The sequence below is a fragment of the Grampus griseus genome (assembly GCF_964374135.1).
Source record: "Grampus griseus genome assembly, chromosome: 20".
Classification (NCBI taxonomy): domain Eukaryota; kingdom Metazoa; phylum Chordata; class Mammalia; order Artiodactyla; family Delphinidae; genus Grampus; species Grampus griseus.
Genome location: NC_139014.1, coordinates 7,882,438 through 7,897,356, shown reverse-complemented (window position 1 = coordinate 7,897,356; position 14,919 = coordinate 7,882,438). Strand labels below are relative to the sequence as shown.

Sequence of the window (14,919 nt, the reverse complement as noted above, 5' to 3'; positions counted from 1 at the left end):
AGGATGAAAATACACCTTCTCACCCTGCCCCACACAGCCCAGAGTCAGTCTCTGCTTCATGGTTTAGTGTCCAGAGTTAGGTTTTTGTTCTGTTTTGTTTTTTCATTGATATACTTTTATTTGAGAATGTTTAAATCAATACAGAGAAACTAAATTTCAGAGACACTGAATATCATGAGTTTGGATATCATTACTTTATGGTAAAAGAAACACGGAAATTATTTACATGATGAAAGATTTCAGAACTTCAGTGGCAGCTTCACGTGATGCCATTTCGATAGTGACTTATTTTAGTCGATGTATTTTCCAAGAACGTCACCGTCTCTAAAGAAGAAATCATCCTTGTCGTCTAGAACTACTTTGGTGCCTTCATATTCTGGGAGAAGAGCTTTATCTCCCACTTTCACACTAACTGGTTGAATCCCTCCACCCTTTCCTTTAGAGCCGGATCCAACAGCTACTACCGTTGCTTGCAGTACTTTTCCTTGTGATTTTTCTGGAAGCATAATGCCTCCTTTGGTTACAATTTCGGCTGCACTTCTTTCAACCTTCGCCTCCCTTCCCGGAAATCCAGAGTTAGGTTTGAACCAACTTTCTACAGGTTGTTCTCAGTCTGGGCTGCCTGCCCAGGTACCACCCTGACACCCTGGACTGTCCCCGTGTCCCCTCCTGCCCTGCCGCCTCTTGACACACCTGTGCCCCCTCCCTGTTTCCATTCCAGTTGCCCCACCCCCCCGCCCACCATGGCCTCCGCTGACAAGAATGGCGAGAGCGTCTCCTCGGTGTCCAGTAGCCGCCTGCAGAGCCGGAAGCCACCCAACCTATCCATCGCCATCCCTCCGCCCGGGACCCCGGACCCCAGTGAGCAGGCCAGCATGCTGCCCCAGGTAAGGGAGCAGCTGGGCGCTCGGCGCCCTGCCACCGGCCACCGCTGTGCTCCCATGACACCTTTCGGGCAGTTTCACTTCCCGGAGGAGGGCCTTCTGGAGCCACAGCTGCCCTGTGTCCCTGCTGTAGGCTGTACCCCGTCCTTCCTGGCCCCACACTTCACAGGGGGTGGGCCCTGAGCTCAGTCTCTGTCTCATGGTGGGCCAGGGAAAATAAGAAACACTTGCCGGTTCCGCCGGGAATTGGCTGTTTCCGTTCCCTTGCCCGAGCCCTGGCCCTTCTGTGGGCGGTGGGCTGCCTGTGACTTGGGGGAAGGGGCACAGCGCGCCTGCAGCACCAGCAGCTGGATCCCAGTGCCCAGCTCCTGCGGGGGAACGGGGGGGGAATCAACGTTGCCAGCAGTCCGGTCCGGACCAGCGTTCCATAAAGAGCTCATTGAGAACTAGCTGCAAAGAGCGTGGGCTAAAAAAAAAAAAAAAAAAAAAGGCTTCCCTGGTGGCGCAGTGGTTGAGAGTCCGCCTGCCGATGCAGGGGACACGGGTTCGTGCCCCGGTCCGGGAGGATCCCACATGCCGCGGAGCAGCTGGGCCCGTGAGCCGTGGCCGCTGAGCCTGCGCGTCCAGAGCCTGTGCTCCGCAACCGGAGAGGCCACAGCAGTGAGAGGCCCGCGTACCGCAAAAAAAAAAAAAAAAAAAAAGAGCGTGGGCTCCCTGCGCAGCCTGGGGCACCGGGGAGGCTGTCTCATGCCGCCCACTCATGCCAAGGGCTCTTTCAAACATGTAAAGCCAGGCGAGGCCAAGGCTTAGCCACGGCTAAGGCCTAAGGCAGGAGCGCTGGATAGGGAGCTAGGGAAGCGTGTGCTGGGATCGCCGAAGACACTAGAAAATGACGATTTGACCCTCGGAATGAAAGCAGCTTGGGGTAGACTCGGGTCGACGTTTGTTCTGTCTGGGTCTTCACATTGGGAGCCAGAGCAGAGCCAGCCTGGGATCTGGGCTGCAGGCAGTCACAGCCCATGCTCCTGCCCGCTGTCCACAGAGGCCCAGGAACCCAGCCTTCCTGAAGAGCGTCAGCCTCCAGGAGCCGAGGGCACGATGGCAGGAGGGCGGCTCGGAGAAGCGCCCCGGCTTCCGCCGACGGGCCTCCCTGTCCCAGAGCATCCGCAAGTGAGCACGCCCGCCGCGTCCCCACCTCCTCCCCACCCACCCTGGGCCAGTCAACTCTTGGGACCTGGGCCCTGGGCCCTTCCCGGGAGGCACGGGCAGGCAGCCCATGGTCCAGGCGGGGAAACTGAGGCCCAGGCTGCTCTGTGCCTTGTAGGAAGCCACAGTGAGGAGGCTGAGGGGAGTCAGGGAGCTGGAGGTGGACCCCCTGCCCTTCAGAGCAGCTCCCGGGGCCTTCCCAGCTCAGCCCTCAAGCTCTTGACTTGAATCCCCCTCTGCCCATCTGGTTCCTGGGCACCGAACCAGGGGTCAAGGGGAAACTGATCTGCCCCTCCCACTGCGTACACACACACACGTGCCCCCTCACCTTCCCCGCACACACGCACGTGCCCCGTCACCTCCCCTGTACACACGCACGTGCCCCGTCACCTCCCCTGCACACACACACGTGCCCGTCACCTCCCCTGCACACACACACGTGCCCTGTCACCTCTCTTGTCACCTCTCTGCGTACATGGCCTTTCTCTCATTGCGGTCGCTCCCCTGTCACACACCTGCCTGCTCCCCACCCCATCTGCTCCCGCAGGGGCACGGCCCAGTGGTTCGGGGTCAGCAGCGACTGGGAGCTGAAGCACCAGCACTGGCAGCGCAGGAGCCTGCGCCACTGCAGCGCCCGCTACGGCCGGCTCAAGGCCTCGTGCCAGCGGGACCTGGAGCTCCCCAGCCAAGAGTTGCCCTCCTTCCAGGGCACCGAGTCTCCAAGACCCTGCAAGATGCCCAAGGTGGGCTCCAGTGGGGGGTGCGGGGCGGCAGATGACTTGGCCCAGGGCCCAGTTGACTATGCTCACCACCTCCCTCCTGTCCAGATTGTGGATCCCCTGGCCCGAGGACGGGCGTTCCGCCACACGGACGAGGTGGACCGGCCCCACGCCCCGCACCCACCCCTGACCCCTGGGGTCCTGTCCCTCACCTCCTTCACCAGCGTCCGCTCCGGCGGCTATTCCCACCTGCCCCACCGCAAGAGGATCTCTGTGGCCCACATGAGCTTTCAAGCTGCCACGGCCTTCCTCAAGGTAAAGACACCTCTGCCCAGCCTGCTCCCTCTCTCTCCCCAGAGCATCTCTCTCCCCAGGCATCTCTCTCCCCAGGCATCTCTCTCTCCAGAGCATCTCTCTCCCCAGGCATCTCTCTCCCCAGAGCATCTCTCTCCCCAGGCGTCTCTCTCCCCAGGCATCTCTTTCCCCAGAGCATCTCTCTCCCCAGAGCATCTCTCTCCCCAGAGCATCTCTCTCCCCAGGCATCTCTCTCCCCAGGCATCTCGCTCCCCAGAGCATCTCTCTCCCCAGGCGTCTCTCTCCCCAGGCATCTCTTTCCCCAGAGCATCTCTCTCCCCAGAGCATCTCTCTCCCCAGAGCATCTCTCTCCCCAGGCATTTCCCTCCCCAGAGCATCTCTCTCCCCAGAGCATCTCTCTCCCCAGAGCATCTCTCTCCCCAGGCATCTCTCTCCCCAGAGCATCTCTCTCCCCAGGCATCTCTCTCCCCAGGCATCTCTCTCCCCAGAGCATCTCTCTCCCCAGAGCATCTCTCTCCCCAGGCATCTCTCTCCCCAGGCATCTCTCTCCCCAGAGCATCTCACTCCCCAGGCATCTCTCTCCCCAGAGCATTTCTCTCCCCAGGCATCTCTCTCCTCAGAGCATCTCTCTCCCCAGAGCATCTCTCTCTCCAGAGCACCTCTGTCCCCAGGCATCTTCCTCTGTGCCAAGGGCAGTGGTTGCTCCGGGATCCCTGGGCGCCAGACCCACATCTTTCTAGTGGTCCCACTAGAAGTGGTCCACTTCTAGTTGTCCCTAGTGTGGACAGCTGGTTTCTGCACTGACACATAAGGTGGAAAGTAGGAAGTGAAATGTGCAGGCACCACTCACTGACCTGTGTTTACTGAACCCCCTTATGTGCTGGGCACAGGGGCTACAGAGTGAGTTGAGCCAGTGTCACTGCCCTAGAGGAGCCCTCAGCTCGGGTGAGGGCAGGTGTCACCATTCAGTGTGATAAGTGCTGGGGCCCACCCATAGGAGAGGCTGGTGTCAGGGAAGGCACTTGAGAAATATAAGGAAAGGTTTGCCAGGAAGGGAACAGCATTGTCAGCAAGGGGAACGGCCTATGCAAAGGCCTGGAGGTAGGAGGGAGTAGCAGGTGGTTTTAGTGAAGTGTGTTTACAAGAGGAATGGTAGGAGATGGGATCAAAAGGTCAGCAGGGGCCTGGTGTGCCGTGCCAAGAAGCCGGTGGGAATAAGGGTGCAGGATGAGTGGTGGGGTGTCAGGTGCCCAAGCCAGAGGGCCGGAGGTCACCAGGGAGAAGTTAAGAGCCAACCATGTAGAGATTGCTGCAGTCAGGCTACGCAGGAGCCGGAGCCCGGTCCTGGCCTCTCTCGCAGATGCACATGCTCTGGGCAGGGTCCCACCTCCCCAGACAGATGGGCTTGACAGACTCCTTTGGTGTCAGGGGCAGGGGTACCTGACCTGGGCTTGACGCCCATGCTTCTGTCTGGCACAGGGGCGCTCGGTAATGGATGCCGCAGGACAGCGGTGCCGGGTGGTCAAGCGCAGCTTTGCCTACCCCAGCTTCCTGGAGGAGGATGCGGTCGATGGAGCAGAGACATTCTACTCCTCATTTTTTAGTAAGGCAAGCATGGGGTGTGTGGGCCCTCGGGGTCGGGGGACCGGGGTGGGTGGGAGCCAGGAGAGGTCACCCGGCCTCAGTCATGCTCTGCTGGGAGCCCCTGGGATGTCCAAAGGCCCGTCGGTGGGATGGGGGTGCGTCTTTCTGTCGGCAGGGCAAGGACCTGGGGTGAGGAAGGGTGCCAGCCGGGAAAGTCCCCATCAGGGCCCACAAACACGTGCCTTCTACCTCCCTTCCAAAGAGCCTGTCCGGCTTTGTCCTGCCCTTTGATTGAGCTACTGGGGGCAGTGCTGGAGACGGTGACTCCTCACATTGTCTCCTTTTGTGTCCCCGACTCCACACCCACTCCAGGAAGAAATGAGCTCCGTGCCTGACGATGTGTTTGAGTCGCCCCCACTCTCTGCGAGCTACTTCCGGGGCATCCCATGCTCGGCCTCCCCGGTCTCCCCCGAAGAGGTGCAGATCCCTCTGTGAGTTCTGGGCAATCCTCCAGGTGGAGGGAGGTGGCACTGTGGAGGAAGAGCCCAACGACCCTGCCAGGGGGCTTCCCTAGACCTCAGGTCCCTCCTGACCCCCGTCATGGGATGTGGGAGGGGAGGACACCAGGCTGAGACCACCGTCCTCACCAGGAAGGAGTCTGACCGAGCCCCGGTGCCCGCGGCCAAACGTGGCAAGCGTATCGCATCCAAGGTGAAGCACTTTGCCTTCGACCGGAAGAAGCGGCACTACGGCCTGGGTGTTGTGGGCAACTGGCTGAACCGCAGCTACCGCCGCAGCATCAGTAGCACCGTGCAGCGCCAGCTGGAGAGCTTCGACAGCCACCGGTGAGCCACGCCGGCCTGGGGCCCCGCCCACTCTGTGACAGTGCGGGGAGAGCCACTCCCAGGCGTAGGCCCAGGGGAGAAGGGCTGAGAGCCATCCAGGAGGGCCTGGGAGCTTCCAGGTTCCCCTGGGGCCCCTCCCGAAGCTCCCCTTATTGTTCATCGAGTCTTTGGGTCAGGGGAGCAGGGACGGCCCCTAGGGTCACCCTACAAGCATGCACGTCACCTGGGAAGGGTTGTCGGGTGTTGCTGCCTCTTCTCCACCCTCCCTGCTTTCTGGACCTGCTTCCTCTGCGGGGAGCAGGGCGGGCGGGGTAGGTCAGAGGGGCAGTTAGAAGCTGTGACCACGAGTGAAGGGACTGTGAAGAGGCCTGCACAGAGACCTTGGGGGAAGCCAGAGGATTGGGAAGAGGCCATTCTCAAAGAACGTACAATTAGCAGCAACCTGATAGACATTGGACCCTAAGTTTAAAAAAATTAAGTGATAGCAGGTGTGGTGAGTGTCCTGGAGAAGGAGGACAGAGAGTGGGAGTGAACAACTGGTGGGGGGCAGCGTCCTCAGGAGCAGCAGCAGTTAGCTGGGTGAAGAGAGACGGCAAGGGCATCCCAGGCAAAGGAAGCATCATGTGCAAAGGCCCTGGGGCTGCGGGGATTGGGGTTTGTTCCAGGAACTGCAGGAGGAGAGTAAGGAGGCAGGGAGGTGGGCAGACGTAGCAAGGCCTTGCAACCAGTGGGGAAGGAGCCATGTTAGACTTTATCCCCAGGGCAGCGAGAAGCCATGGAAAGCATTTAAGCTGGGAGAGACGCAGAGAGGTGCATTTTAAGAGTTGCTGTGGAGAAGGATGAGTTGGAGGGGAGTAGTGGAGGATAGGGAGCAGGTGCGAGCTGTTGGCGGCTGGGGCTGAGGGTTGGGATGTGACTTTGGCTCCGCTGACCCAAGGCCTCTGCCCGCAGGCCCTACTTCACCTACTGGCTGACCTTCGTCCACGTCATCATCACACTGCTGGTGATTTGCACGTACGGCATCGCGCCGGTGGGCTTCGCCCAGCACGTCACCACCCAGCTGGTGAGTGGGGCTAGGGAAGGGGGGCTCCGCCCTGGGGATCCTAGCCTCCCCCAAGAGGCGGCAGCATCTTGGGCCACCCAGGCCCTCCCACAGCAACAACCTGGCCCAAGCAGGAGGGTGCTCTGGGCTCACCACTGCTTTGCTTCTCAGCCCCTTCCCCGGAGGCCCTTTCCTGGGACAGAGAAACCCCTGACCCCCCCGTCCTTCCACCTCTGCACCAGGTACTCAGGAACAGAGGTGTGTACGAGAGCATGAAGTACATCCAGCAGGAGAACTTCTGGATTGGCCCCAGCTCGGTAAGGGGCCCAGGCAGGGACAGCATCTCAGCAGGGAGCCTCTGGCCTCTGCCACCCCAGCTGAGCAGGAAGGGGCTTGGCTTGCCTGGAAGCCCCCCTCATCAGGGGCCCCCAGGGGGAGACTCTCAACGGAGCAGCCAGGTCTGGACCCGAGCTCACTCCCCACCACCCTCCGCCCCCAGATTGACTTGATCCACCTGGGAGCCAAGTTCTCACCCTGCATCCGGAAGGACCAGCAGATCGAGCAGCTGGTGCTGCGGGAGCGAGACCTGGAGCGGGACTCGGGCTGCTGTGTCCAGAATGACCACTCGGGCTGCATCCAGACGCTGCAGCAGGACTGCTCGGTGGGGGCAGAGGCCCTCCGACCCCTGCGAGCCCCACCCTGGTCCCCTGCACCATCTCCACTTGCCCCAGCCTGGGGGAGGGGCCCTTCAAGGGCAGTGTCTACGTGGCCTCTGTCCTTCCTCTACCCTCCCTGGCATCACACACCCCTGCACGCAGCTCAGCACAGGGAGGGTGCCAACCTGCCCAGCCCCAGAGCGGTGAAAGCTGGGTCTTGGGAGTGTCAGTGGGGGTGGGGGTCTGGGAGATGAGCCTGAGCCCTGGACAGCAGGGCAAGAGCCCCGGCCCTGGAGGGGCCCTTGCCCACTCTGATGGTGGTGACCTTGTCCTAGCCGTGACCAGCCTGCCTCCATCCTCCAGGAGACTTTGGCCACTTTTGTCAAGTGGCAGGATGATACGGGGCCCCCCATGGACAAGTCTGCGCTGGGCCAAAAGCGGACATCGGGGGCCGTGTGCAACCAGGACCCCAGGTACAGTCCCGGGAGACCCACAGCTGAGCTGAGGAGATGGGGCTGAGCATCACGTGGTCTGTGCCACCCACGGGGATGTTGGCCAGTGGGCGTGGCAGGCTGGGGATGCCGTGGCCCCTCATTTTGCCCCCTCCGACCTCTGCTTCCAGAACCTGCGAGGAGCCGGCCTCCAGTGGTGCCCACATCTGGCCCGATGACATCACCAAGTGGCCGGTGAGTGTCCAGTGGGGAGAGTGGTCCGGGAAGCGTGGGGAGGGCCTGCGTGCTGCTGCACAGCCCTAGCCGCTGCCTGTGCCCCTCCTGGCAGATCTGCACGGAGCAGGCCAAGAGTAACCGCTCGGGCTTCCCGCACATGGACTGCCAGATTCGGGGCCGCCCCTGCTGCATCGGCACCAAGGGCAGGTGAGCCGGCCTGGGCCCTGGGCCCGGAGCCCCTGTGCTCCCCCTCTGTCACCCACCGCCCAGCTGGCGTCCTCCCTCCCCACTCAGGGGCCGTCCGTGGTGTGGGCAGGTTCCTGCAGAGGGGCACCGCGTCCTCCCAGTGGTGCCTGCTGTGGCCGGGCACTGGGCACTAGGTGGGGGCGGGCAGGACTCAGGGCCCTGGCGTTCGCCTTGCCTCCCTGTCCCCCAGCTGTGAGGTCACCACTCGGGAATACTGCGAGTTCGTGCACGGCTATTTCCACGAAGAGGCCACGCTCTGCTCCCAGGTGAGGTGGGGTCTGGTGGGGCCCTGGGCACGAGCAGCCAGGTGCAGCAGCCTGTATGCTCCCCTGCAGCGGGTATCTGGTCCTGCCCCCTACATCGGGGCCTCGGACCCAGCGGGATCCTAGGCGCTGACTGCCGTGCTCTCACCCCCAGGTGCACTGCTTGGACAAGGTGTGTGGGCTGCTGCCCTTCCTCAATCCTGAGGTCCCAGATCAGTTCTACAGGCTCTGGCTGTCTCTGTTCCTCCACGCTGGGTAAGAGGTGCCTCGCTGCCCACCCCCCAGACCCCTGTGGTGCCCACCCACCTGGACTCCCGGAGGAGGGGCCCCTGGGCCAGGGCGCAGCTGGCATGACCTGCCAGACCCCGCTGCTCCCGAAGTCGCTGGCTGGCAGACGGGGCGGGGGGCTGATGCCCGGTGTGTCCCCGCCCAGCGTGGTGCACTGCCTTGTGTCTGTGATCTTCCAAATGACCATCCTACGGGACCTGGAGAAGCTGGCCGGCTGGCACCGCATCGCCATCATCTTCATTCTCAGCGGCATCACCGGCAACCTTGCCAGTGCCATCTTCCTCCCGTACCGCGCGGAGGTAGGGACTCAGGATGCGGCAGGGAGGGCTAGCTCTACTGCTTCCACGCCTCCCGCCTGGCTTGGCCTGAGGGACGCACAGCCCCTGCCACGTCAGGCTCAACAGCGGATGGACAGCTAAGCTGGGGGCTTCCCGGCCAATTCCTTAGTCCATCCCGAGGCGCGAGGGAGCAGTGATGCCCCTGGGTCACGTGTAGAGGTCACCTCCAGGAAGACCTGGACCCCGTCCCTCACGCTGCCTCTTTGCTTCATTTCTTTCCGTGACCATGACCACCGCCTGCAGCGCGTCCCATAGCTGTGAGTTGGGCCATATGAAGTTGCCCTCGTGCAACCGTTCTTGACCCAAAGAAACGGCAGTGTTTTGATCAGCCAGCCTCACGCTGTGGCTTGTTCAGTGTCTGTCTGTCCCTCCCCACGTGCGCTGCCTGGAGCAGTCTGTCTTGCTTATGGCACTGGGCGTGCGCGTAGTAGGTGCTCAGTGTCGCAGAAAGGGTGGGTGGAACGAGCCCAGCTTTGTCCCAGCAGCTCCAGCTGCACCTCTCCTGCCCCCCGGCCGTCAGGTTCGGGGTCCCCACCCTGGGAGGGGCTCACGGAGAGGATGACCCAGGTCCTGGGCCTCCAGCCCGGCTGTGCCCAGGCCTCCCCACAGGCTCCCACGTGGCACCCGGAAGTGACCCTGTCCCCTCCCCATCCACCCACCGCAGGTGGGCCCGGCAGGGTCGCAGTTCGGCCTCCTGGCCTGCCTCTTCGTGGAGCTCTTCCAGAGCTGGCAGCTGCTGGAGCGGCCCTGGAAGGCCTTCCTGAACCTGTCGGCCATCGTGCTCTTCCTGTTCATCTGCGGCCTCCTGCCCTGGATCGACAACATCGCCCACATCTTTGGCTTCCTCAGCGGCCTGCTGCTGGCCTTCGCCTTCCTGCCCTACATCACCTTCGGCACGAGCGACAAGTACCGCAAGCGCGCCCTCATCCTCGTGTCGCTTCTGGTCTTCGCCGGCCTCTTCGCCTCGCTGGTCATCTGGCTCTACGTCTACCCCATCCACTGGCCCTGGATCGAGTACCTCACCTGCTTCCCCTTCACCAGCCACTTCTGCGAGAAGTACGAGCTGGACCAGGTGCTGCACTGACCACCTGCCTGGCGGGGCTGGCACGGCTGCTCCCACGCAGCGCTGAGGACATGGAGACTGTGCCCGGGCCAGGCTGCCTGCCTGCACAGCGCCCACCCCCGCTCCAGACACCCTGTGGGGCCGGCCCTGCTCCCAGGAGCTCTGCCCCCAGGAGAGACTGAGTCTGCGGGAGACGGTCATCAAGGGCGGCTCCTTGGGGGACTGAGGGCCCCCTTCCCCAGGCCTGGGCTGGGGGACACTCCGAACATGTGTTTCTCTGCAGCTCAGGGCCCAGGCCCTGACATCACCCTGCTCCCCTGCTGTCAGGACCACTTCCTGGGGGGTGGGCTCCTTTCTTCCCAAGGTCCTGGGCTGCTGCCCATCTCCCACCTCTGGCTCTGCTGGTACGTTCCCCCTCCCCGTTGCTGTGAGCCTGCCCTTCCTGGGGACCTGGCTGGGGTTCCCACCAGGTTCCCAGCCCTGCCTGGCCACGGCCCCTACCTGTTTCCCCTCCCATCTCTGCCCTGTGAATCCATGCCCTGCACTCATCCGTGGCCTGGTGAGCCTGCCCACGAGGCTCCGGGTCCAAACCTTCTGGGACAGGGTTTGGCAGTGGCCTGGGGCAGAGAAGGAGCAAAGAGACACAGACCGGCAATCCGAGAGCCTCCGCTGAGCTCAGCAAACAGAGGCTGAACCTGCCCCGCACCCAGGCCCCCCAGCCCCTCCCAGCCCAGTCCCTTCCTTCAAGTCAGTGTTCTGCCTCCTGGGGCTGGACTGACGCCAGCCAGCCAACCATCCTTTGCCTCACTCCTGCCCAGGTGAGGGCAGGGCCACCCCAAGGACCCGGGTCCAGGGGTTGTCCAAGGTCAATCAGGCCTTTTTTTTTTTTTTTTTTTTTTTTACCAGTTTATATTATGGTCCTAATTTTTTTTAAAGTAACGCTAACTTTGTATGGACGATGTCTGAAATGTATTAAATGATATTCTTTAAGAAAGTATCGTCTTTTGACCTCCAGCCTCGCATAGAATAAAAACTGGAACTTTATTTTGGGAGTGGGGGGTGGCAGGGTCAGCCGTCAGGAGCTAGGGGGCAGGGGCTTGGCCCAAAGGGACAGTGGATGCCTGTGGGTCTTGTGGGAGATTTGGTTGGAGAAGAAGCCAGGTTGGGGTCACATGGAGGGGCTCAAGGGGGCCCTTGAGAAGGTGGTGTCAAATCTTTAGACCCCTGCGTTCCCCAAGCCCCATCAGGGGTCTGGCTGGGTGGAGGGGAGGGCCGTCCTGGCAGAAGCAGTGCGGTCCATTCCCTGCGCCCCCCAGCCCTTCATCCCACACCCCGTGGGACAGAGGACCCACAGTAACCGTGGGTGCCCAGGGTGGGTGGGTGGGGAAGCTGGGAGGTGGCCCCTGCCCTTCCCTGCTCCCGGCTGCCTCCATTCCAGGGATGAGGATGGGAAGGGGCAGCCCTGGGCCTGGGGGAATAAGGGCCCCCTGGGCACCCGGCTCCTTTGGTGAGGACGCTGAAGCAGGGCTGCAGGCCGCCTCCCACTGTCCCCAATTCACCCACCCAGCCACGTGTGGGCACAGTTTGGATGCAGGGGGTCCAGGAGGCCTCGCGTGGACAGACTGGAGGATACAGCACTCGTGCCCCAGCAGGGCAGCCTGGGCCGGGAGCAGCCGCCCCGCCCTCTCTTTATTTCACCCCCACCCCCCACCCCAGGACCCTCTGGGAATCACTGTCTCCCTTCAGGCTGAGCTGAGCTGAGCGACAGCAGGGCAGAGAAGGGGACAGCGGGACTGGGTAGGAGCCCCCAGCCTGCCTCCCCACACCCCTGGCACCCGTCCGTGGGCTCCCCGGGGGCGGCCAGTTCAGCAGTCGGTGTGCATGCGCGGGGAGGCGTGGCCCCGCAGGGAGCACTACATCTCCCGAAGGCGAGTGAGCCCACGGCACACGGGCCCACAGGGTGGAAGCCGAACCTCTGGTAGAAGGGCACCAGCCTGTCCTCGCACGTGAGCACGGCCAGGTGCACGCCCGGATGGCCACCCAGGTGGTGCAGGTGGCGCCGGAGCAGGATGGAGCCCTTGCCCTGCCTCCGGAGGGGCAGTGCACGGCCAGCACGTGCAGGTGGGCCGTGCGGCCCTCGGGCCTGTGCAGTGTCAGCGACCCCTGGGGGCAAGAGACGGACACGAGTCCAGGTCACCTCTGTGGACACCTGCACCCCCAAACCACCCGCAACTGGGCCAAGGGCAGGTGCCCCTGAGTGCCTCTAATCAGGACCCCCCTCCTACCCAAGGAGACCCCAAATTGGGACCTACATTCCCAGCCCTATGGCGGTCCCTTCATGAGGGCCTTGAGACCGCAAAGGACTGGTCTTGCCCTGGAGAGGACCCACGTCTGTGCTCATCTCTTATCTCGGAGGAAGAGATCCCAGCCTCCAGGCTTCTCCCCCCACCTGGCTGCCTCTGTGAGCACAGGAGGAGCTGGCACCATCGGGCAGTGGCCTCTCCCCCGGAGGCCCTCCTGGGGCTGGGCATCTCTGCCCCCAGCCCCTTCCTCACCAGAGTGAGTCTCTCCTCAGCCCACAGGGAGCCGACGATGAAGGCCACAAGGCGGCCCTCCACGAACCAGTCCAGGGACAGCTCAGGACACAGGGCCAGGAAGTGCCAGACCTGGTCCAGGTTCAGGGGGCAGATGCCCGAGACAGAGATGAAGGCTGTGGAGCCGGCCCTGGTGGTGACTCGGTGGTCACCGTGCCACATGCCCACTGTCCACTGAGCATCTGCTCGGATGCTGGGGGTGGGCTCCCTCAGCCCCCAGCCCTCCCCCACAGGAAAGCAGAGGATTCAGGGCTGCTCTTCCCCCCACTTTGCTGAACACACATGTGCTCTTGCACATGCACAGAAACACCCAGAGTCAGATACTCTGGGGTCCCAACTGCCAAGGGCAGGAGACTCGAGGGTCTTCTCTCCAAGGGCAACAGCGACAGAGTTCAGCAGCGTCCTGGATCCTGTTGGGGGGTTACCCACCCTCTCACTCAATCTCAGACACGCCAGGAGCATCCTCTGGGGTGAGGCAGCAAAACTCGGTGGGGAGTGTGTGGCGCCGCTGGTGACTTGGGGACTCTGGGATCCCAGGTGGCAGGCGCAGAGCCACAGGCTTCAGGTAATGGATGCTCTGAGTGGACCTCCTGGCCGCTGCTGCTACCCTGGGGGGCCCCAGCTTCAGAAGTGGCCTCTGTGATGAGGAGGGCCCCTCTGCACCTGTTGCGGAGGAGCGACGGTCAGGGGGTCTGGTCCTCAACTCCCGGGGGGCCGTCCAGGGTGATGGTGCATCTTGCCTCTTTTGTAGGGGACCTGGAGTGGGGAATCTCGGGGCTGGGGTGGAGCGGGCAAGCAGGGCGTGGACACTTCCTGCCCTGTCCCTGCTTACTGGGTCCCCGGGTCACTGTTTGTCTCTTTCCCTGACCGTCTGCTGATGTGCACTTCTTAGAGGTGGCCGTCCCTCCCTTACAAAGCCCCACGTCCTGCATGTCGCCCTGCCCTCCCTCCTCCACCTTCTCTCCCCACATCTCCAAGCCCCAAGCAGGGGACTCCCGTTCTTGAAGTCTGAGAGCCCAGGGGCAGGGGTCCCACTTATCAGGACTGTGGGGCAGGGGCTCGAATGTTCCCCCCACAGAGCCAATCACCCCAGGGGCCATCCACAGGCTCAGGACCAGAAAAATCCAGACTCCTGGGTACACGGCTATTGCAGCAAGTGTGGCCGGGCAGCACGTGACGTTGATCTCAGAGATGTCTAATCCCCCACCCGCCCCGCCTCCCTTTTACAGGAAGGTCGAAGTCAGCAGGGCTCCGGCCACCCTGCGCCTTGTCCCTGCGTGCTGAGGGTGAAACCTCAGATGGCACACGGTTGCAGAGGATTACAGTGGCTGGCTGAGGCCCCAGAGTTTTGGGGGAAGAGCACGGGGATAAACTCATGGGTCCACTCTAATCCCTGCCTTGGCGCCAACTGGCTGGCACAGGCATTCACCCTCTGTCCCCTGGAAGCCTGGGCAAGCCCAGCTCTGAGGGTCCTTGCAGCTCTGGCAGCCTGAGTGTGCTATCATTTAGAGCACTTGCCTGGTGGCCAATTAGAACTGCAGACCCAGAGGGGAGGGGACAGTCCGGGTGCTGGATGTAAAGTCAACGTCATCAAATGTCCCGGTGTGGGGACGGCTCAGGGGCTTCTCTCCAGACCCCTGTTCGTAGGGTTTTGCTCTTTGTGCCACAGTCTCCCTCCAGCACCAGCTCCCTTGAGAGGGTCCTGCGACCACGGCTCCCCCAGCTCTGACTCTGCTCACCCTGCCCCCACTCTGCACTTCTTCTCCCCTTTAGGGGTCCCACCGTCACCCGCTCCAGCCTGGTCTCCTTTGGGGCCTCCTAGCCCGCCAGACAGGGATACACACATCTGGGCATCAGCTGTGGCTGGCTGCCAGGTCTCTCCTACAGGCTCTGTAGTCCCAGGCAAGTCCTGGGCTATGGCTGGGCTCCTGCTCCAGGGCTCCAGAACATTCTATGACAGTTGGAGGCAGGTTGTCCAGGGCACATGGTGAACCCCAGAGGGCCATGGGACCTGACTACCCACCTGCCCCAGCAGAGCCTGGCCTCTGATCCGGCTGAGCCCCCACCCCACTAATGCTCCATAGCGGTGGGATGACGGATACAGACTTGGCTGTCCTCACGATGGAGCGGACATCTGAGTCACAGTATGGGAGGAACGTTCTGAGGGACCGCGTGTCCCCACAGGGAAGCTGGGGCCCAAGCTTGGGG

At 62.5% G+C, this 14,919-nt stretch overlaps 2 protein-coding genes across 7 annotated transcripts; one reads left to right on the top strand and one right to left on the bottom strand.

Moving 5' to 3' along the window:
* Nucleotides 1-728: 728 nt before the first annotated feature.
* On the top strand, nt 729-10,258 carry RHBDF2 (rhomboid 5 homolog 2; the record flags this gene model as incomplete). Of its 6 annotated transcripts, none has more annotated exons than XM_082679029.1 (17): nt 729-887; nt 1,927-2,054; nt 2,638-2,833; nt 2,918-3,124; nt 4,604-4,732; nt 5,081-5,199; nt 5,359-5,553; nt 6,505-6,616; nt 6,838-6,912; nt 7,095-7,256; nt 7,615-7,724; nt 7,874-7,937; nt 8,032-8,126; nt 8,356-8,431; nt 8,583-8,683; nt 8,862-9,015; nt 9,719-10,258. In XM_082679029.1, 17 exons carry the CDS (start codon nt 744-746, stop codon nt 10,136-10,138), a joined length of 2,487 nt encoding a protein of 828 aa, XP_082535155.1. In that variant the 3' UTR covers nt 10,139-10,258. The 6 variants fall into 6 exon arrangements, with proteins under 6 accessions (XP_082535155.1, XP_082535158.1, XP_082535157.1 ...); XM_082679032.1 differs by having other exon boundaries at nt 744-887; nt 4,604-4,727; nt 5,085-5,199; XM_082679031.1 differs by having other exon boundaries at nt 744-887; nt 4,604-4,741.
* A 1,724-nt stretch (nt 10,259-11,982) lies between these two features.
* AANAT (aralkylamine N-acetyltransferase) lies at nt 11,983-13,643 on the bottom strand (the record flags this gene model as incomplete). The annotated part of the gene is given in 6 exon segments (XM_082678778.1): nt 11,983-12,030; nt 12,036-12,217; nt 12,220-12,280; nt 12,673-12,841; nt 13,149-13,374; nt 13,625-13,643. Coding segments are annotated over 6 exon segments (705 nt in total).
* Nucleotides 13,644-14,919: the final 1,276 nt, after the last annotated feature.